Raw genomic sequence first — 22,047 nt, forward strand, 5'->3', positions numbered from 1 at the left:
TTCCTGGCTGCTGTCTCCCCCGGCTCGTTTACAAATGTCTCCCAGCACAGGGGAGCTGAGGTGTGCCATTCCAGCTGCCTGGAGGTGAGCACAGACTGCAGCGCCCCTGCCCTGCTGCCAGAGCCACCTGTGCCTGTCGCCGAGCTCCCTTCTCCTCCCTGCAGGAGAGGAGGCTTCTGCCTTATCCAAAGGCTCTTCTAATGGGAATATCAGTGTGTAAATGAATCCCCACAGAATGCAGAGCACGGCGTCACACGGCTCACCTCTCCCAGCCAGTTGTGGAGTCAGGGAAAACAAAACACCAAGGAGGGAAAGGCAGAAAATTAAGGTTAGTGGGAGACATTGAGCAGTTGGAAAAGGAGAATGTGGATTACTCTGCTGTAAATAATGAGTGGGGGTGTGTCTTGGGGGAGCCCTCAGCAATCTCTCTGGCTTGCTGGAGAGGGCGGAGGGACATCAACCTTGTGTGCCTTTGATTGCTTCTGTTCCATGGCATTTTCTATGGAGTCACCTATGTTCACATTGACAGAGTCAAACTGGGCATGGTGCTCAAGCAGCACTTGAGGGAAGGGGAGACAGAGATTGTTTTTGTTTGGAGTTGAGTTTTTGTAATTGTGTCAGGGTTTTGTGCTGTCTTTCTTTTTTTTTTTTTTCCTGTCCCTCGTCAGTTCTGTGATCTGATAGTTCAGATCTTAGTAAAGAAAGCACCATATGTTTAGATACAGAATTTTCCCCATCCCTTATAGCTGTGTGGACACCAAAATGCTGCTTAGTCGTCTGCCACACCTCCTGTTCTTACCTCTATCCTAAATCATTGTGGGGATCACTCCTTGAAGAACCTGTTCAAATTCAAGTAAGATCAAACTGACTCGAGAGATGCTAGGCCAGGTCTTGAAATGGACCTACTCATTCTTTAAAAGATCTTTCAATTTCCTCCTTTCTGACAATTGTTATATAAAGCAACTGGACTGTTGATCTCTATTATGAAGCATCTTAATGAGAATTCCTTGAGTGGCAGTGAACCACAGGCTGGTTCACTCGATTCATACCTCCACCACCCTGTGTGCCGAGTGCCTCCCGTGCTATCCAGCATCTTTGCGCAGATGGAGTAACACTGCTGCATGTCTGCCTGGCATAGCTGGGAAACTAATTGACTGCATTTCCAGAATTCATCTGCTGGAAGTGCTTACAGCAGCCTTCGTTTTCTTTCCCAGTTGCAAGGAAAATGCAAGTAATAATAAAGACCTCTCGTGAGCATTCAGGTCGATGATAATTTTTTACAGGGAAAGCGTTAAGAGGGCTACAGGTGACAAAAGGCTTATGGAAGGAGGTACATTCACCACAAAGATACCAAAACTTCCAATTACACTGGTGTTTTATTGGGTTAAGGCAGTTACAATGCAGTATGGAGGGCACCTGCCCAGGCAAATGACACATGCTCCCCACAAGATCCTCCTCCCAAAGCCCAGACAAACCAAAGCAGCAGCTAGAGCTCTGCTATGTGCTCTGGAGGCAGAGGACAATGGCTTTGGCTTCATATTCGGAAAGAAAGGAAGCCCTTCCCAGATGGAGAAGCTGTGGCATGGACACAGGCAAGAGCAGCACACAGAGTTATGCCCAAAGCTATCAAACGAGCACGGCTGGCAGCACACTAAGCCACGTCCTGGGAGTGAGAGCAGAAGCCTCTGATCCAGCACAGCAAGGGGGCAAAATGAGAGAACTGTGCTGAGGCTCTCTGGCCTGTGCCAGGTTTGTCCGTATGAGGGGAAGAGCATTACAGTGTCCTGATGTGAGAGCAGCTTAGGGTACATCAGGACTTGTCTGTTTTCCTCATCCAGGAGCTACTGGAGATGGCCTTGTAGAATACTGCTGGGAAAGGAGACCATGGCCGCGCTGTATTTGGCCAGCTCCTGGATGCTGGGATGCACAGATGCCATATGTGATGCCGAGAGTATTGGAAAGGGATGTTAGGGAGAGTCCTGGGGCTGAGGCCAAGGCAAATGCCCCTCCTTACTGGGAGGAATGTTGTGAAACTGCTCTCCCTCAGGCATGGGCTGTAACCAGAGCGATTGCAGCAGCCAGGTGGTACAGACCCTAAATCCAGCAGGGCTCCTGTCAGGAGAGGAGCACAGGTGAAGATTGGTTCCAAAGGGATAGTGAACAAGTTTCGAGACAGGGAGCATGCAACCAGCTGAAAAAACAGGTTTGAATCAAGAGCCTTGTTCTCTTGGTGGCCCCTGTAGATCACTGGGGCGTGTGGCAGTGAAGTAGTGGCCAATCTGTCACAGGTCCTTGGGTCAGGAGGAGAGGGGACCCCGGGGCTGTGCCGCACTTCTCGTGTGAGCTGACCTACCAGAGGGAGGGCAGCCACCACTCTGCCGTGCAAGGAGCAGGAAAATACAAGCTGGCAGCACAAGGGAAGATTTCATTTGCAACTAGGGCGATTTTCTCGAGCACTTTGACTGACCCAGTTTTTCGGGCAAACCTTTTGATGGAAACAACAGGAAAGTTGTTACTTCTCCATCAGTGCTCCTTTTCTAAGTTTCCTTGCCCAATTTTCACTCTTGGCTCCTGACTGAAGAGATCAGGGTCCTTATCAAAGAGGTCAAGTTCCGTCCTCTTACTAGGACTGCTGTGCATGAGCTGGGTGCCTTCTGCAGGCTGAGGTTCCAGCTGTGGCAGGGCAAATGCATTTGCATCATGCAGGCAGCCGAGATGAGAGATGCCGCCTGCGGCGTGTGCCCCGCAAGCCCGTCAGCTCCAGGAGCGACGCGCTGTGGTGGCTGAGCTGCTGCACCCCCGGGGCTGTGCCCAGCTGAGGGACCCACTGGCTTGTCCCTGTCCTTTTCTCCTCCCGGGGGGCTGCTGCAGACCCGCGCAGCCCGGTGTGGCCCCGCAGTCAGCAGCAGAGGATCTTGAGGAAGGCTTTGCGGAAGTCGGTGTTGAAGGTTGTGTAGATGATGGGGTTGAGGGCACTGTTGACATATCCGAGCCAGGTGCTGGCACTGTAAAGCCCTGGAGGCACGTGGCAGGATGGGCAGTGGGCATTCAGGATGTGAATCAAGAAGAAGGGCAGCCAGCAGACTATGAATGCCCCTGGGTTTAGAGAGAGGCAGAAAACAATCCGTGAGTTTAGAGCAGCAACTATTTGGAAAGGGGCCTGCACTGGTGAGCCCTCCCTCCACCCCCTCACTATTTCCATGATGTTCCTATATTTCACAAACACTGAAGGCCACATTTATTCCTGACACAGAGGGATCTGGCAAAAGCTTGGGCTCCTTGGGACCAGCCTTGTGAATGGATGGGGCTTCAGAAGTGGTCTGATGACAGACAAAAGCCAGTGGCCACAACTTTGAGGGAAAGCCTCAGCTGCTTTAATCAGTTAGGATGAGGGCTGCTTTCTTTCCATGCTACTGCTGAGTCAATGGGGGGAACAGTGCATCTGGTGACCACAGCAGGTGACAGGGACATCAGTCTCCTGGCTTCTCTATACAGCTCTATGAACTGGTTCCTCTGCAGCTCCTTGCCTCAGTTTCCCCTTCTGTAATCAGATCTAAGAGCTTCTGCATGTATGGAAACTGAGGATTGCTCCCTCTAGTAGGGCCTGTTGGCCACTGATTTTAAACACAAGGGTAACAAAGCATGGTAAATACAACACCAACGTACGTGGCTCTCAACATTTGGGAGCATTATTCTAGATCCCTAAACGTCCCACTACTGTCTCTCCTGAGTTTGTGAAGCATTGACAGCTGAGGCCAAGGCCCAGCTTGCATTTTTTAAAAGGTCTCAATATTGTATTAGGAGACTCTGCGCTCCTGGCAGCCCCAACCCATCACCCCCTGCACGCCACAGGCAGAATGGCTCTCACTCACCCAGGACGATCGCCAGCATCTGTGTAGCCTTCCTCTCCCGCAGCTGGATCAGCCGGGGCTGCTGCTGTGCCGGCCTCAAGCTGCTGATGGTTCTACCACTGCTGAGCCTCCGTACCTCCACCGCTGGCTTCGTGCTCCTCCTCCTCTCCTCCCACCTGCTCTCGTGGGTGCTCCCTGGCGCCTTGGTGAGGGATGCCTCGTGGCAGAAGCTCCGGTACCGCTGCAGGCTGAAGACAGTCAGCAACCTCCTTTTTGTAGACATCTCCTGGCCTGCGCATTTGAGCGAGAGACAGGGGGAGAACGTGCCTCGGCATCTGTTTGGCAAAGCTTTCCTCTCCATGTGTTCCTGCAAAAGAGGATGCCACAGAGGAACTGGAAACCATCCAAACTGCTCGCAGGGCCAGAGGATGATGAGGCAAGTTGTAGGAGTTGTCCTTAGCCTCACTTGCCTCTTACACTGCACCATGTCCTCTGGACTGACCTAAGGGTGAGCCAGAAACTGACAACTCTTTGCCTCCGTCCCACCACTGAGAAGCATGAGAGCAGCAAGAGCAGAAATACCTGCTCTGCTAACCTCCCATCTCTATTTTTGTGTTGGCCCCGCTCCCCTCAGCATCCCCACCCTTTTAAAGCAGCTCCACTGTGCAAAAATGGGTAAAAGGAGTGGATATGCATGATCAGGTAATTCTCTTCAAACTGTTGTGTTGGTTCCCATGGTTGCAGATATTTCATCTAGAAAGGTCAGCGGAACAAATGTTGCATGCACCACGAGTATTTTGACCTCTTAAGTCTGTCAGATGAAGAGGGTTTTTTATTTTAATAACAGAGGCTAAAGCCTGTGAAGCCCTGAGAATGAAGCTTCATAGAGCAAAAATCAATAAAGACATTAAAATCAATAAATGAAGAAATTATCCAGACTTATGCACGGCTCAGAAAACCCTGCTCTGAAGAAATATTGAAGTAGGCTGTGCTCTTTTCAACTTCCACTTCTAGAGGGCAGAGATACACAGGGAATATCCTCATTCTAGAGGTCTGAAAAGGATTTAACTGGAGCTTCTGCACCTCAGATATCATGGTGTATGAGCGAGGGATGGGATGAAAGCATGTCACGCCCCTCCTTATGCTTTCTGTTCTGTGTCTTAACCCTTCGAGGAGAAGAGATGATGCATTCCTGTCCTATTTGGCAGCCCCTGCTGGGTTCATGTGGCTCTTACTTGGTGTGCATAACACGGTTTGGTGCTGGCGCTGTGGCTGCCCTGCCGCGAGAGGGTTCGCTTCTTTTGCCTCTGTCTGAGCACGAGGTAAATCCGGACATAGAGCAGCAGGGTCACCATGAAGGGGAGGTAGAAGGACACCAAGGAGGAGTAGATGATGAAACTGGGGTTGGATATGGAACAGACACTGGGATCCCCTGGGGAGGAGAAGAGAGAAAGAGAGAGGAGTGGCTGAGCTGACCGGCTTAGTACGAGGAGGCTCTGGTGGCGTGTTGGAAAAGCCAGACAAAAGGTGGCTGGGGCAAAGGCAGCCTAAGGAGTGCAGATCATGCTCTGGCTTACCCAATTACCTAAGTGATGCTTAAAATGAACCCAGCACAGGGCCATCTAGCATTAGCCAGCATGCGTCTGCCTGCTTTTCTGGCCAACAGCTCTGTTCTCTTCTCTCATGTCTATTCCCATCCTTTCTCCCATTCCTTTGACAGCCTCTGAGCTGTCTAGATGCAGAGTGTGCCTTCACCCCTATCTGTCTGAACCAGTCAGAGGGGGCAGCCGAATTTCCCACTCCATCCCTTTCCTCCCTCAAGCACTGCAGAGAGGACGGATGGGGAGCAGAGGATTCTGCCCGTGATTCAGTGGGAAGGGAAGGAAGGCTCCCCTGCTCCTCTGCCTCCAGGGAAACTGTGTTGCCCTAGCTGAGGGAGAGGAAAAAGACCAACCTGCTTCCAAGGTGGAGGCTAAATTGTTTGCCCTCCTCAAGGGATTAGTTAGGGAAGCAGACAGCCAGTTGGATAGCAAGGAGGTCTCTAACAAGCAATGCTAATATGCAATCCTTGCTGTTTAGAAATGTGTTCTGTGTCAGAGTCAAAACTGTGCTTCTGAACCTGTTGATATCGACAGGGTGCGGTTAAGTCTGGTGTGTGTGTGTGCTGTATGTGCTGCACGTTTCGCTGTGTGTGCTCAAAGTGATTGTTTGATGGGAATCTGAAGACCTGGACACCTTGATGGGCATTGATCTGGCAGCAGAGCAGGAAGGTTTGCCCTTTAGAGCAACAGTTAGTGTCTGCCTGAGCAAATGGCAAATTTATAGACAAGAGCACATGGGGATTTTTCTCTCCTTTCATAGTGTGCTTTCTAGTTCCTTAAAATTTCCTGTACCTTGGCAAATGGGCAGGACCCCTGCTAAATGAGCTGGTCATACACAGGGCAGTTCCTCTGCCAAGCCCTCCTGCGGGCTATTGTTCAGGATATCACCCACCTGTAGTATTGAAGCCAAAGAGGAGAGGGCATGACACTGCGAAGGCCAGCATCCAGACTATGACAATCATGAGAGAGACCCTCCTGCAGGAGCTCTGCCCAGTGCTGTACTGGTACTGAACTGGTTTCACCACTGCGGTGTACCTGCAGAGCAAACCAGCGCCGGGAAGAGGAGACAGAGGAAGAAGGAGGGAGGGAAAGGACCAGGTTTTTAAAAGGAGAAGTGAAAGCAGCACAGGGAAACATGATGGTGAATGTGGTGAAGAAATAGAAGAGGAAAGTAGAGGAAAAAATCAGATGATGGGATCAGCAATTTGTAGAAATGGTAAGTGGGGCATTGGGGGGAGGAACACAGGAAATCACAGTTAGTTGGCGGCAGTGCAGAGGAACACTCAGCAGAACTCACAGCATGCAAAGCTACAAGGTTTGGGCTACCAGATGGATCAAGAGACCCCAGGAAATCTCTGACCCTCAAGCCCCTACAGTTACATGGGCAATGCTGTGAAAGGGCACTCTCTGAAGCAACCACAGACTACTAAACTCTGTCTCAGCTGCCTGGTCTGGTGTTAGCCTGACAGGCAGAGGGTTGCCCAGGGGTTGGTGTCAAGGACCTTCTGTTGCTGGGGTGCCCCAGGAGATGAAGCTCAGCAGGGCAAGAATTTGGAGAAGTCTCTTCTTTAGGAGAGCCTGGGTGCTGCTCCCTGCAGACAGAGCCAAACTGAAACGGGGATACAGAGTCCCATGGAGGAACACCGGACCAATGCAGCATTGAGAGCTGCCTTGCATTATTATCCTTGAGCTACACGTTACAAAGGTACAGCATGCAGTACTTTTCCCTTCTCCCACTCCTTGGTCCCAGTAGGATCACATGTGCCAAGGTCTTGGCTCCCAGCCCTCAGCATTGCTTAAAATAGGCTCAGTTTTCAAAGGCGGAAAACCAGAGCAAAGCTCAAGATTACACAGCAATAATCTTCATCTCTCCCTCTGTATATGGCAGGATTTTGTTTATTAAAGCTTCATGAGTGAGATCTCCAGAAGGAGAAACCCTCTTTGACACTCAGCGGGAGTTGGATGACCAATTGCGGTTCCTGCCTTTAAAAAACTCGAGGACGTGTTTGACCATCTCCTGGGGATGTTTTATTGCTTGTGTCTCCCTGCCCTCCAGCGCAGACCTCTTCTTGCACAATGTGAGCAGAGCCACATTAACAGCAGTAATGTCAGGGACAGACCTCCAGAGGCTTGCTGTCCTAAAGACACCGATGCTGTGTGTGCTCACCCCTCTTCTTTGTCCCTGCCCCAGTGGGGCACAGGGCTGGCCCCCATGTCCAGGCTGCCCCCCTGGATGCTGTTGCGTCTCACCTGTCAATGCTGATGGCACAGAGGTTCAGAATGCTGGCTGTGCACATCATTACGTCCATGGTGACGAAGATATCGCAGCAGATACGGCTGAACGTCCAGACGCCTCCGGTCACCTGCACCAGTGACACAGAACGGTCAGCCTTGCTCTGCACCGGGTCCTGACCAGTTATGTGTAAGGAGCTGCTCCCCTCCAGGTGTCTCAGCAGCTGGAGGAGTTCGTGTCCACAGTGATGGGCAGAGGGAAAGTGAGGCACCTGTGTTGTGTGCAAGATAACACAGCAGCAGGTCGTGGAGAAGGAGCCCCACTTTAATTTCAATCCTTTATTTGCTCTTGCAGAAGGAGAGAGGGAGAAGAAACAGCAGCTATCCTTTCTCTCAAGACCTAGCATGATAAACTGATTTAAATTTGATATCACTGTATTTATCCTTTGATTAATGGTTATCTGAGGAAGTCTAAGGGCTGAAAGTCTTTCTCAGCTTAGCTGCCAGAGTGCTCTTGCAGGCAGCAAGCTGGAAAAGTGCTGCAAATTTTTTGCATTTATGTATGAAACTGAGATCTGAGACTGAGGCTTCCCAAAAACCTTATTTGAATTCTTATCTCAGCTACAGATTTAGATTATTAGGTCTGAGTGAGAACTCACAGACTACCCAGATAAAGGGGCTTGAGTTGCTACCAAGCTGTTGTTCTGGTTGTTTGGAATCTTTAATCTGAAGTGTGTGGTTGTGAAAGCTCAGCCGCAGCCAGTCTCAGCGACGGAGGAAAGTGGGGTTTGGAGCAGCCACCAAGCTCTTGACGAGGACCTTTCTGATTGACAAACACGCTCCAAGCACGGTGTGGCCCTGCTCTCCGTGGGGTTGGCATGACAGCCTGATCCCGAGGGAGGCGGTCTGCCTCAGTGCCCACTCCTTCTAGGAGATGGAGGCAGCCGGCCTCCTTGTTCAACTGCAAACAAACCCAGTGCCGTGCCCAGTGGGGGAGGAGGAGAGAAAAGGGGGAAAGTCCATGCCTGGGAGAGAGCCTGGACTGTAGCCTTCAGCCCTGTAGATCCTGCTGTTTCAGCTGGATCCTGGGAAGCTGTCAGAAACTGCCACTCATTTCTCTGCTTACATTTAGACAACATCTGGAATACTGCACCTGTTTTTGAGGCATCAGTAGAGGAAAGACATTGATAAACAGGAGTCAGTCCGGTGGAGAGCCACCAAAACAATCCACAGGGGCTGGGGCAGAGGTGAGGACCAGCTAAGGGAGAAGGACTTTTTCACTCTGGAAAAGAGATGGCTTTGACGGCTTTTAACAACCCTCGAGCACCTAGTGGGAGGTCACTGAAAAGGGTGAATACAAGTAGCTAAGAAGATAGAGCTGGGTTTTTCACAGCAGTGGTGTGGTGGGGAGGACAAGAGGCAACAGGCATGAGCTGGAAGAATGGTGCAAACTGGTTATGAAGGTTTCTTTTCTGACTGCAGGGACAGTGGAGCCAGTTTCTCAGTGAGTCTGTGCAGGATCCATCCTTGGAGGTTTTCAAGACCCATTCAAAAATACCCATCCCAGACCATACTGGAGAGGGTGCCACAAGTAAGCTTGGCTAGGCAGTGGGTCAACCCTGAGTGTTGGCACCTAGGAAGGATGCAGCTCCCTGCACAGAGAAGCACTTGTATAAATACAAAATTCACTCAGTGAGAATTGTTAAAGAAATAATCCTGAGAAATTTAAGTGGTTTTGATAGTGGCAGCATTCCCACACAGAAACTTGCTGAGGTGAGCTGTGTCTTTAAGATGTTCTCTGCTGGACCCAGCTGCTACATTTCAGAAATCAGGTATTGAATGAGGCAGTCTTCCATTAGACCCTCTGACCCTGAATGAATGCAGGGGAGGGAAATGGGAATTGGCTTGCAGAAGGGAACTGTGCTTTCTTCTCCCGTTCTCTTGATAATGGTGGTGCTCCTTTGTAAAGGGGGAAAGGAAGTCAATCCAAAACCATTGAGGTTTTTTGCGCAGTTAGGTGAGCTACAAGACATGCAAACTGAAGGCTGTCCATGTGAGATTAGGGATCTTAAGAGGCAGGTTCAGCTTCCAAAGAAACTACGTTGGTTTTACTTTAGTTTCATATTTTGAGATCTGCTTGACCACCTCAAAATATATTAAAAAAAAATGCCTGAAGCCTTTGCAGTGGAACACAGTAATGGATGTTTCTGCAGTTTGCAGCAAAGAGCAATGCAGTTTCTGTGTGAGCAGTGGGGTCTGAAGAATATTTCACCAAACCAGTGGCAGGTGTTCACATGAAAGCCAGCTGCTGCTAACCCAGCAGATGAACAGGCACTTAACTGAGGGAGTTTCCAAGGTCCTGAGCACATTAAAATGCTGAGCTCAAGAATGTGAACCATTAAAACTGAAGAAGGTGCTGGTGAGGTTGGCTCAGAAGTGAGCCCTCTCAGGATGACGCTATCAGATCACAACACCTGCATACTAGACTGTAGCTTGTCTAAGAGGATGCTTGACAGATCAAAATGTTTGGGCTTAAAACCCGTTCTCACTTTCACCTGCCACTTCTAAAATGGGGAGTAGCTCTGCTGGAGTTGGTGAAGTAGTTAATATTTACCTGTGGGGTATATGAACCCAGAATTTATTCCATAATTTAACAGTGAAGAAGCATCTTTTTATTGTATGCCTTGTTCAAAATGTTTAAAATTCTATTTCTGCTCTTCCTTTTATTGCTCTGTTCTAATCATCTTTGCTACAGCAGCTAGAACCTGCTAGTCTGCATTTCTGGTTTTCATGTGCTGGCAGGGTACCTCTTTATCCCTCTGGTGCTTTTTGTCCAGGAATCTCAAAGGATATCCCAGGTATTAATTGAACGAATTCTCACATCTGCCTGGGTGAGGTGGACGGTCAAATATTATCTTACAGCTGCTGAGAGCAAACTACAGAGAGATGAGCTGATACAATCTCTCATTACCACTCAGTGATTATGCAGCAGAAGGGTGTCCAGGGTGAAATCCTGGCTCTATCAAACACAATCCCTGTGGACTATTCAGGTCAGTTGCATAGTCAGTTTTTCACCTAATCTTCCTTGATGACCAGTCTGCTTTATCTACAAAATTGTGGCATTATTATTTTTTAACTTCTAAACTCTGTAGGAAGCTTTCCAGTTTATGAATGTGCAATGATTTTTTTTTTTAAACTTATGCACATCCACCACTCTCTCGAATTCTTAAAATAAACAACAAAATCTCTCCACAATTCAGATACAAGTGGTGATGCCACATTGAGGAGTACATGGATGGAAAGCCAAGTTGCACCAGGCAGTGGCAGGCATGAAAGTAGTGGTGCATCTAAGCAGGCTCCCTGAAGGGTTTTGTGTTTGAGAGCTGGTGCTTGGGGCTGCTGCTGGCTCCTGCAGCTGTGAGATGGCTGCTCGTGGGTTTGCAAAGTGGGAGTACAAAGAGCACTCACGTAGCCAGGGCTGCTGAGCTGCAGAAACTCAGCTCCCTCCTCCCTCTGACACCAGTCCAGTAGAGCTCCTGGAGCCCGCAGAGCAGCTTAGGTCTCACTGCTCCCAGGTGAGAGACAAGAGGAGGAGACAGGGTGACTCCTGCATGGTATCAGCTGATTAGACCTCAGTGACAGCCTTCCCCTGGAGCTTTCTTCCCCTTTGGAGGTAGAACTGGATGTTGTGAGGAGACTGAGAAGGGTGTTCCCAGCCATGCATGTCCTCCTCCATCCATGCCATGACTACAAAGCATGATGGTATTTAACACCCTCAAACTCCAGTGGGCAGGATACCCTGATGCCACTGTCTTGGAAACCTTGGTGAGCTTCAGCAGCTGCAGTACCAGGGATCAGGAAAGAAGAGGGCAGCAGGACTGCAGTGTCAGACCTACACGCTGGCCCCCAGAAGGCTGCTAGACACACTGCTGAATAGCACTTCTGTGCCAGAAACCTCCTTAAGTGGAGATGAGGATTTTGAGGCTACAAAATGTTCCTGTTGCTGTTCTGTCACAGCCTTCCCCAAAGGAAGTCTCATTCTCAGAATGAGACAGTTCTGGTCTGCATGATTGATAAAATAACACATTTCATGGCCACTGATGACTCTAAAAAGGGAGCGTAAAGCACAAACTTCACAAGCGGCATTTAAATCTGAGGCATTCATCCACCTTAAGCTTCTCCATAAATAAGGGCCAGTTCTGAAGTCTGGTTTGGCAAACCTTCAGTAAATGAATAGGTATTCTACACGGCTTTAGGGACTGACTGATTTTTTGGCAATTTCCAGGCTCATGGTGTTATTGAAGCATGATGCCATTTCTGCTTCATTGATGGCATCGCTGACCCATAAACAGCAGCAAATATTGAAAAAACTTTGGGGCTTTTTGGACTGTTTTTTAAATCTCAGTCTTGCTGGAGTCTGACAGTCCAGTTTGATAGGAAGTACTGTGCAATGCCAGGATTGGTAGATAGGATTTGGGATGTGTGTGAGTTCTTTTCTCTGTTGTTTGGATGACTCTCGTATCAGCTGCTTTGATTATCCAAGCTCCACGGATGGAAATTAGTCTTGAATGGGTCTACAAACGTGACTAGGAAATGGACCTACTGTTGTGCTCACAAATCATGACCAAGGCATTGCATGGGGCAGAGGCTGCTCCACAGAAGTGCCTCAGTCCCACCCTGTCCACAGCAAGAACGAGTGCCAACCATTTTCTAAAGCAAAGCATAATGTGATTTCATTAAGGATTGGAATGCACTTGAGCTGATAGACTATTCCAGTCTGAAATAAAACTCGACTTTTAATAATATTTTTTAGTTGCAATCAAACTGAAGAGTCTAATTCTATCTTGCTGGGATGGCTTCCCACACACACACACATACACACTTATTCCTTTTCTTTTTAATCATTCCATGCAGCACACCCAAGCAGTACACAGCCTGCAGGACAGCTCCGGGGCTCTTCCACACAGATCAGTCTAAATGTTGCCACTGCCTTCATTAGGAACAGGACCACGCAGGCAGTGGTGTGGTCAGATTCTGCTCATCATTCCTGAGAGGTACTCACCTCCAGGTACACCATCCACGGCATCACCAAAGTAGCCACCAGCAAATCTGCCACGGCCAGGCTCACCACGAGGTAGTTGGTTGTGGTTTGCAAGGCGCGTTCCCTCAGCACAGCCAGGCAGACCAGCACATTCCCAAAGATGATGGCCAGAATCAAGATGCAGTAGCAGAGGGCGTAGTAGGCGTGCGAATGGGGCAGCTCGGGCTCTGTGGTGCTGTTTGCCCCACAGGGAACGGGGTCTGTTGTGTTAGGATGGCTGCTGGCTCTGGCGAAGAGGGCCATGGGGCTGCCACTGCAAAGGGAAGGAAAGAGAGGACTGAAAATCAGAGCTCTGCAATAACTGTGGAGAACAGTACCTCCTTTGGGTACTGGTATGATTTTTATACTTTCCCTATAAATTCTCCTTCAAGCCAATCAGAGAGGTCTTTTTTTTCTGCTCATATATGGGCAGAGCTTTGCTTAAAGACTTGCTTGGTCTGTTCTGTTTTTCACTGAATCTAACCCAAGGGAAGAATGCAAGATTTCATCTCCTGTGTGCATGTGAAAGGTGGATCTTAGCAACCAATACAGCGGTTTGGAAAGCGGGCAATGGTTTTGATAAGCACCAAAGTCACACCACAGTACAAGTCAGCTGGGCAAGAGTACAGCCTGAAAGACAACAATTTGAAATGATGAGGAAGACGCAAAACAGCCACTCAAACACACTAGGGCTTGGCCAAAACTCGGAACTTATATCTTTTCTTCTGGGAAGTATTCTCTTCCTTCTCTCATCAAAAAATGTCTTCAATAACTTCACACACTCGAGCGCTTGGCAGCGCCTCTTGATCCCTGGCTGCCTGGCAGCAAGCACCACCTCCAGAATTCCTCCTTTCCTGCAGCATGTCCCAAGCCCTGCTTGCCTTGTAAAGGGTTGACTGCTGGTGCTGTTCCCATTCCCTCCATACTGTGCTCTGTGTTTTCCACGCCTGGCCAGAAGATGTGCTTCCTGTGCTGAAAAGCAATCCAGCTTGATGTTTGGGATGAAATAATGGAAAGATGCGTGCAGGGTGCTCTGCGTTTCTTTTTCTTACAATAGATTCAAGTCTGTTCTCAGTAACCTACCCCTCCTTGATTTAAAAGGATGATTTTTTTTTTCCCCCAGAAATATGAAAGCTGCTGTACCAAGGTTGTTCTATGACATTTAATGTCTTGTATCTTTTTTTCTTTGCTACTGCCCCTGTTGCTGAACTCATCATCCGTATGACAGGTATGAGAAGCAAGGACAGAACATTGCAGTGCCAGTGGTATAAATATTACTGTTTCACCTCACCCCTTGAACAGCAGCATCTGTGATGCACAGCTGCTGCACAGCTACACTCCTGGAAGAGTAACTGTGCAGATAGGTGTAAATTGATCCAGCCTCTTGGGATATACGCATCCTTAAAACCGGTCCCACCCTCTCCTGATGTTTTGTAGCTGGGAGAGGACAAGGGTGAGATGGAAACTGAACTTCCCCGTGTCCTGTGAACACAGATCCCTCAGAACAGGGGTGAAACAATCTCTTATGGCTTGTGCTTGTCTCCTCTATCTTTCTTCTGCCTGACCCTGACAAGGAAGTTAAGCCTTCCACTGGATCACGAAGATCTCTTGTAGCATAAGCGCTGCTGCCGAGTCCAGGACTGTTAACAAAACAGTTGAGATGCAGCCACCCAAAGACAGGATTCATTTTACTGCGTCCCTTGCCCGGGCACAGTTCCCACTCTGGGAATTCTGGATTGTCTAGAGCCAGGAAAGGCTGATCGGTAGAGCTGGAAAAAAGCAGCTACCTAGGTGATAAGCAAGGCCAGAACAGGGAATGAACAAAACATCGCACATAATATATATATAACCAGAAGGCATAAGGCATCCCAATACACAGTTTGGCTGTGGGTTTCCTGTCTAGTCTTCTGTTTCTTATATCCATGAGCACTATTTTCGACTCTCATCCCAAAGTCAGTCTTCCCTACCAAGATGCCTCCCAGCCCTGCCAGATCCCTCATCCCTGGACTCTCCTCCACCCCCGCCCCCCAACCAGTCCTGCTCACTCCGCACCTGGCTAGGATGCTGCCAGTCCAGGCACGTACAGTGTACCTGGATACCCTCAGAGGGGTGGCAGGACGCCCACCGCCCTGGGTAACATGATTACAAACTGCGATGGGGACAAGGGTCGCAGCCGTGGGGAAGAGCAGAGGGAGGGGAAAGGAGGGAAAGGGACGCTCCTCCCGTGGGTCTCCGCCTCGGAGGGGCGCGGTGCCTGTCCCGGCCCGCACTGGCAGGTCCAGATGCGGGGCAGGGTTCGCGGTCCGAGCGCAGGGTCCAGGCGCGGCGGCGGCTTTGGGTTCGTCTCCAGCCGCGGGTGCCGCTCCGCTCCCGCCGTTCCGCTGCCCCCGCACCCGCGGTGCCCCCGGTCCCGCTGCCGTGTGCCCCGGCCATGCCGCGGGGCTCCGGGGGCTGGGGAAAACCGGGCAGGGAGGGAGGCGGGGGGCTGCGGGAAAGGGGGACCGGCGGCACCGGGCGGGAGGGGAGCGGGGGGCAGCAGCCAGGACTTACCCCCGGCCCGTCGGGCCGCGCCGCCGCCGCCGAGCAGAGCCCGCTCCCGGTCCCGGTCCCCGGCCCCGCTGACTCCCGGCCCGACCCGCTCCCTCCCGCCGCCTTCCCGGCGCGGAGCCGCGGGGCGGGACCGGGCTGGCCACCGCCTCCCGCCCGCCCCCTGCCCCGGGACCCCGCGGTGCCCGGAGAGGGGAGAGGCCCCGGGGATGCGCTCGCCGATCCCTCCTCGGGTGCCCGCCCGGGAGGTTGCCCTTCTCCTAAAGGGACGCAGCGGAAGGCGTCCGGGCGAACTGGGGAGCCGGGGTCCGCAGCGAGGACGCGCTTTGCTGAGGGATGGACCTGCCCCTGCCTGGGCGCGAAGCGGGGAGCTGCGAACCCGGGGCGCTGGGAGACGGGGCGCCGGGGCTGCGGCCTCGGCCGGGGCTGCTTGACCAGCAGATAGAAAGTTGTCACCTAAAAAAAAAAAAAAAAAGACAAAAAAAACCAACCCCCCCGTCCCCCCCCCCCCCAACCAAACAAACAAACAAAAAAACCCAAACAAAACCAACAACAAAACCCCCCCACCCCCTCCCCGAAAAAACAGTTGAAAAAAAATTATGAAAGCAGAGATGATTTTAAGACGGGGGACGTTTAAATATATATATATGTTTAAGTGAACTACCTTAAACCTGAGATGAAAGAGTGCGGGTAAGAGGGGAGGAAGCCGGAAAGGAGACTAATTTTGGGAAGCGTCCTTCTCCACTGGGACCACTGCCAGTAGGCACAACACGGAGGGCCAGGGCACGGCTACATCTCTGCCACATCTCTGCGATGTGGCTTCTCTTGAGGTCTGAGATCCAAGTCTCTGAGGCTCAGTTCTCCTCAGACTGTATTGGCTGGGGTACGAGTGATGCCAGTGGATCTCCTCTCTCTGGAGGTGGGATTGTGCCCACCCCCCACTCTGGCACAGCAAATGGGGCTTGCAGGGAGCTGTCAGGAGGGTGCAGGAAGCTCAGCCGCAGAGCCGAGGTTTCCCTTCACTGCACGTGTGACTTGTGACCCTTCCTCTTTACGCACCCACGGGTCGGGGTGGCCACAGCCTGACTTGTACCTGGGCAAGGAAAAGAGGAGAACCCGCGTAGAGCAGAGTTTATCTCATCTATCTTTAAGAATTTACTTCAGAAGTATGTGTTAGGACTTGGGCTGCCTGAATCATCTCTCCTGCCTGATCTCTTTGCGGGTGAGAGTGGCAGGAGGGAGAGGCGCTGTAGAAAGCCCTCATACCCATGGGGTGCGAGGGGTGAGAGTGCCACCTTTAGCCTGGCCGGGGATGGTGAAGGTGCCCCTACAGAGTCTGATGGCACTGATGAGCGCCACTGCCTGTACCCGAGGCTGTGGCTGCCCCACGGCAGCTCTGTGGATGGCGCTGGAGGAGTGTGATGGGTCACTGCCCGGTCCCCAGGGTGACACATCTGTGTCCTGCTGGAGGATATAGCTGCCAGGCTAGGAGACCAAATGACCCGTGAAGGGCTCTCCAGCTCCTTCCTTCCCTTGGGAGCCCCCAAACGGTGTGACATGCTTTACCATGCTTACGCTAGATTTGTGCTTCTGCCATCTTCTGAACCATACTGCTCACTTTTGGGGAGATGCACTATCTAAACGTGCCTGGGGCAGTCAAGGAAGGGGGAAGCCCCTGTCCAGCAGAAGCTTTTTAGCTGTGAGCTTGGAGAGAGTCCAACAACCCCGCGGCACTTGCGTGGCTCCAGCCGGCGGGGAGAGCGCGCACTGCGATGTCCTGACTAGCCAGGGCTGTGCAGGTCACAGGCCGGGTGCAGACTCCTCACAGGGGGGCTGGCAGAGGCGTGGAGGCATTTTTACTTCCTTTTAGCAGCTTTTAAATGCAGCTTGTTCGTGTGCCATTCCCAAAGGGCTGTGGCCGGCAAGGCGCTCGCACTGGCTCGAGGGGGTTGAGGCCACAAGGCACGATGGCAAGAGGCTGCGCTGCCGTCAGCTGCTCCATGTGGCAGCGAACCACAGATCGATAAAGAGACACTGCCTGGCCTCCTCGAACGTAAGGGAGATGCAGCAGGGGGAATGCACTGCTTTAACCACAAAATCACGGTCGTTTTGCTTCACATTTTTATCTTCCAGTGCTGAAACCTTCCCTTTGCCTTGCCTTGTGCGTCAGTGGATCCCCTGGCTGTGTCTCCCTTGTGAAACTTGTTTCTGGCTTTTAATTATTTTTAATCTCATTTCTTGACATTATTCTGACTCCAGAGGGGGGGGGAAAAAAAAAAAAAAAAGTCTCACAGAATCATAGAATGGTTTGGGTTGGAGAGACCTTAAAACTCATCTAATTCTAATCTGGCCTTGAACACTTCCAGGGATTGGTCATCCACAGCTTTTCTGGGCAACCTGTTCCAGTGCCTCACCACCCTTACAATATCTTCCTACTAGCTAATCTAAACCTACTCTCTTTCAGTGTAAAGCCATTCCTCCCTGTCCTGTCACTATGTGCCCTTGTAAAAAGTCTGTCTGTCTTCCTTGTAGGCCCCCTTAGGCACTGGAAGGTTTCTATAGGGTGTTCATCGAAGCTTCTCTTGTCCAAATGCAATTCTCCAAAAATAATCCAGTTGTGAATGCTTCTGCTCTATTGAAGCTCATTATCCTGTGTGCTCCCCCCCACCTCATTCCTGGAATGGCTCCCTTCACACCCCCTTGTCTGGTTTTCTCAAGACTGGAAGCTCTTCGGGGAAGGGACTTAATGACTTTCTTGTGTTTGCTTTGCAGCAGAGGTCTTGTGGAGCAAGATAATAATCCATGTGATCATTTAATTTAGAATAGATTGCACCACACACAGAGGCAAGGCTGAATGAAAATTGCATAAGCAATCTAGATTGTGATATTTGCAGTGGGTTTTATTAACAGTACAACTTCTTTAATACAGTGGTTAATGCAATGTCTCTCTCACAAAATCCTCTCCTTCTTCCTACCCCAAAATCAAGTGTGTGGTGTATATTTGCCCTTGTGAAACACTGGACATGTTGCAGGCCTTGGTTGTCACGACACGGTATCGCTGGAGCAAGGCAGAGAAGCAAGTCAGCAGTAAGTTGTTAGAACATCAAAATCAAAGAATATGCCAACATTGCATTGCTCAAACTCCTGCTTCTCCCACTCCTTCCCAGGCTTTCTGCCCCACGAGCAGAAAGGGGAGAGGTGCCAAGTTCCCAAACCTGATTCATTCCCAGCCTGTTTCTTTGCCCTTGCCTCCAGCACCAACTCCTTAATTCTTCTTTTTGGTCCTATTTGTCCTCCAGCTCTTTGGAAAAATCTTCAAATAACTTGGATAAATGCCAGTGTTTCCTCTTAATATCCCCCCACTTCCTTGCCCATGAGTCCTGATGTTCCCTCATGCATCTCTCCAGCCTGTACTGGAGTTTCTTCCTTAGGTTTCCAGCCACAGTCCCAGCATCCTGTCCAGTTCTCAAACCTGTTTGTCCTTCCCTACTACTGCTGATTCCTCAGCTCCTCACTCTCCACGTTACCATCTCTGGCTGGCTTACTGTGCCCTCCACTCCTGTGGCTTAAAGGATTGCTTGCAAAAGGTATTTATTGTGCTTTCACACCACAGTTGCTGTCACTACAGCCAGTATTTGAGGTGCCAGTATTTGAGGTGCACTCAAATGAGCCACTCAGGTGGAATAAATCTTCCATTCTGCTTCCTGCAAGCCAGGGTATCCTCATGTCGGTATTGTTAAAATACTCTGTATCCATGGGGGTTTTCAATACCTGAAAATAAAGTGCTAATTTGACCTCAGGCTGACCCTGTTTGGAGCAGGATGCTGGACTAGACACCTCCTGGGGACTCTTCCCAAGCTGACTTATCCTACACTGAGGTGAAAAATAACCTTGCCTGCTGGATGTGAAATAAACGGAACTTCTCTGGCTGGCACAACCTGCAAACTTCCAACAAAACTTTAATTCATGCCCGTACCATCTAAGCAGGATATGCCTGCTTGGCCGCGGTAGCTTTAATTTGTTACAAAACTCACCTCTTTTCACAGTGGTGGCCAAAATGGAACTCAGATTCAGGATTACCTATGCACAGCAGCTTGCAGAATCAGTACAGACCCCTCGGAGAGGCGACCACAGCTCCTTCAGACAAGGCTCACGTGAGATTCAGATCCTGCTGATAGTGATTCCCTTCTGCCCAGCCTCTACCTTCCCTGCTCCCTCTCCCAGAAGTATGGGAAGAGGCGGCACATCTAAAACCTGCACAGTCCATAGGATGTGAGCTTCGTCCGCGGGGAATTTTTGCCATGCAAATCACATCTGCAATGGATTTTATGCAGCAAAACATCCTGACTCCAAGGGTGGGTGGTAGCATAATAACTCTCTCATCTGCTGGTTAGGTATTAGACCGGGACTTTCAGGTCCAAGTCTTCCTTCTGCTTTACCTCAGGCATAATCTGGTTTAGAGGAGCTCTCTCTATTTGGCAGAACTGTGACTTCAGGCACCGTATCCCATAAAGCAGGCTGATTGGATAAAGCCAGCATCCTGCCAAATTCCTCTCAAAAATTACAGTTTTGATCCTGTTTTGCTTTCATTACATTTTGGTCATGTTAGAACACAAGTTTTGCAGTGTGTCACCGGAAGGATGGATCCTGCCACATGGACGGATCCTTTTCTTTTGCATCAGCATTGGGCAATTGGTGCTGCTCATGAGGAGAGGAGATGGGGGTTTTAAACTGGGGAGGGTGACTTCTGCAGGGATGCCTGACAGAGGAAGGGGGCCAGAGGATCATACTGCCATACCTCACCTTGTGGTATCTCCCCACAATCTTCACACTGCATCATGCACAGGGAGTCCAAAGGGCTCATCCGGGTGGAGCAGTTTCAGGAGATAAGAGAGGAAAAATATCCGTGTGAGAAAAAGGGCATCAATTTTCAAAAGTGCCATTATGCTTTTCAGAGTAACCCATTCATATTTTCATGCTGTGAAGCCATGGAGCAGCAGGGCTGTCATTACCTCTGTCCCTCCTTCCTTTCCCAGAAAATGACCCTGTCTCCTCTGTGAGGAGCTGTGCTGCTGGGGCTCTTGCCGTGCCCTCCCGTGAGGCACGGCCCTTCAGAAGCTGTGGCTGTAAAGTCATTCATCAAAGGGGCTGGTGATGGTTCAGCGCCTGCCGCGGACACCTCTGGGGCAGGGAGGGGGGCGTTCTTTTCCTTCTGCACTACTGGAAGGGAGCAAAGCGCCCTGGAGGCAAGGCTGGCTGCGGGAACAGCTGCTCAATTCGAACAGGAGGAGGGGTTCTACGAGCCAAACCCAAATGCTAACGCTCTATTACCTTCTCAAGCCGGTGCCCGCCCTTCTCCCATTTCTCCCCACCGCCCCAGCCTGAGGATCCTCAGCAAAAAGGATCCCTCCTGAGCAACAGCCTGCTGCAGCATCAGCCCTTTCTGTGGTGTCTGTGCCCCTCTTCTGCCCTCCCACCACCTCTACCCCGAAGGGCTTTTGTGGTCTTGGCATCATCAGTGCCGATGCTTTTCATCGTGCGTCTGGGATTCCTGCTCCAAGCTGGCTGGCTGTCTGGCTCAGGGCTGTTCTCGCAGCTGGTGACAGGAGCACGCTCATCTCACAGCTAGCAGGCGTCTTTAATCCTCTTTTTCTGTCTGGGGCAGGAGGATGTTCGCACACATGTGCAGGGGGGTGAGTTGATAGGGCTGTTTGTGGCTCCCTCCTGTCACTCACTGGCCTCTGTCCCAGTGTCCATCAGTTACCTCTCCCTTTGTGTGGCACAGTGCTGTCACCCCACAGATTGTTCTCACCAGGCAGTGGCACCGGCCACCTCTCCTTTTCCAGCTGCGGAGTGACTGAGCAGCAGACATCTGTGTCCTCGGGGAGGATGCTCGCTGGGGAGACCCAAAAATTCCTAAATGGACTTGGACAGTCCTAATTGCCTCTGGCTGGGATGCCTGTGTATCCCACAACACACATCCCAAGCACATAAGTCTCACCCAGGAGTGTTACCTCTGCCAAATTTTGACTTTTTAGCCTGGAGGCGTGACCCAGGAGCAATGCAAGAACCCTCCAGGAGATTTAGCTTCTATTTTGAGAAAGACAGCAGAAGATCCCATTTCCACCTTTTTTTTTCAAAAATTAGTTGTTCCAGGACCCTGGGCTGTTGCCTTTTTCTTCCTCATGCTGCTGGCTTGCATGGGGCTTGGAGGAATGTATTCCTCTTTAGGTTTGCTGCTCCTCCCCCCGTCAGACTTAGGTCACTGGGGTCAAAGTCTTTTCTGCAGTGCGATTGAGATGCTTCAGTTGCACGAGTTCACGTTTCCTTCGAAGAGCGACGAAGCTAAAAACGTCTCAACCATTTTTACTTAAAAGCACTGGAACGCTGAGCTGAGGCAAGACCGACAAAATTATAGCCCCAACAGTGAGCCAAGAAATTAGGCTGCATTCTGGTACTCTTCATTATAGCTTTCAGAGGTACTTCAACTGCTATATACAGACACACCATGAAGTGATATCAAGTGAAAATTGTTGGGGTGGATGCAGCATTTATGCATTTCCTTGGCTGTGAATTGAAGTCTCTCTGCTTGTTGTCTGCCTGGAATTCTTACCTCCTCCAGACCTTCCCTTTCTCTCCTTCACCCCCTCAAGTACCTGCCCTGAGTCTTATTCATCCACTTGCCTCAGTGAACTTGGCTTTACCTATGGTTTCTTGTGAACTTTTCAAAGCCAGC

General features: G+C 50.6%; 1 protein-coding gene across 1 annotated transcript; it reads right to left on the reverse strand.

The window, feature by feature from the left end:
- Positions 1–1,394: 1,394 nt before the first annotated feature.
- On the reverse strand, positions 1,395–15,363 carry DRD3 (dopamine receptor D3). The gene is made up of 7 exons (XM_040057055.1): positions 15,315–15,363; positions 12,747–13,038; positions 7,703–7,815; positions 6,345–6,487; positions 5,087–5,283; positions 3,873–4,218; positions 1,395–3,096 (listed from the first exon to the last, which is right to left on the reverse strand). The coding sequence occupies exons 2-7, from the start codon at positions 13,026–13,028 to the stop codon at positions 2,900–2,902; spliced, it is 1,278 nt and encodes a 425-aa protein (XP_039912989.1). The 5' UTR covers positions 13,029–13,038; positions 15,315–15,363; the 3' UTR covers positions 1,395–2,899.
- Positions 15,364–22,047: the final 6,684 nt, after the last annotated feature.

The sequence above is a fragment of the Hirundo rustica genome, chromosome 2 (assembly GCF_015227805.2).
Source record: "Hirundo rustica isolate bHirRus1 chromosome 2, bHirRus1.pri.v3, whole genome shotgun sequence".
Taxonomy (NCBI): Eukaryota; Metazoa; Chordata; class Aves; order Passeriformes; family Hirundinidae; genus Hirundo; species Hirundo rustica.

Coding starts and splice junctions, on each gene's coding strand:
- DRD3 (XM_040057055.1), bottom strand. CDS start 13,028: ATGGCCCTCTTCGCCAGAGCCAGCAGCCATCCTAACACAACAGACCCC. Junction 5,284..6,344: donor CTTTGGCTTCAATACTACAG/GTGGGTGATATC, acceptor TCTCCTCCCCAG/GGGATCCCAGTGTCTGTTCC. Junction 3,097..3,872: donor GATGCTGGCGATCGTCCTGG/GTGAGTGAGAGC, acceptor CTCTAAACCCAG/GGGCATTCATAGTCTGCTGG.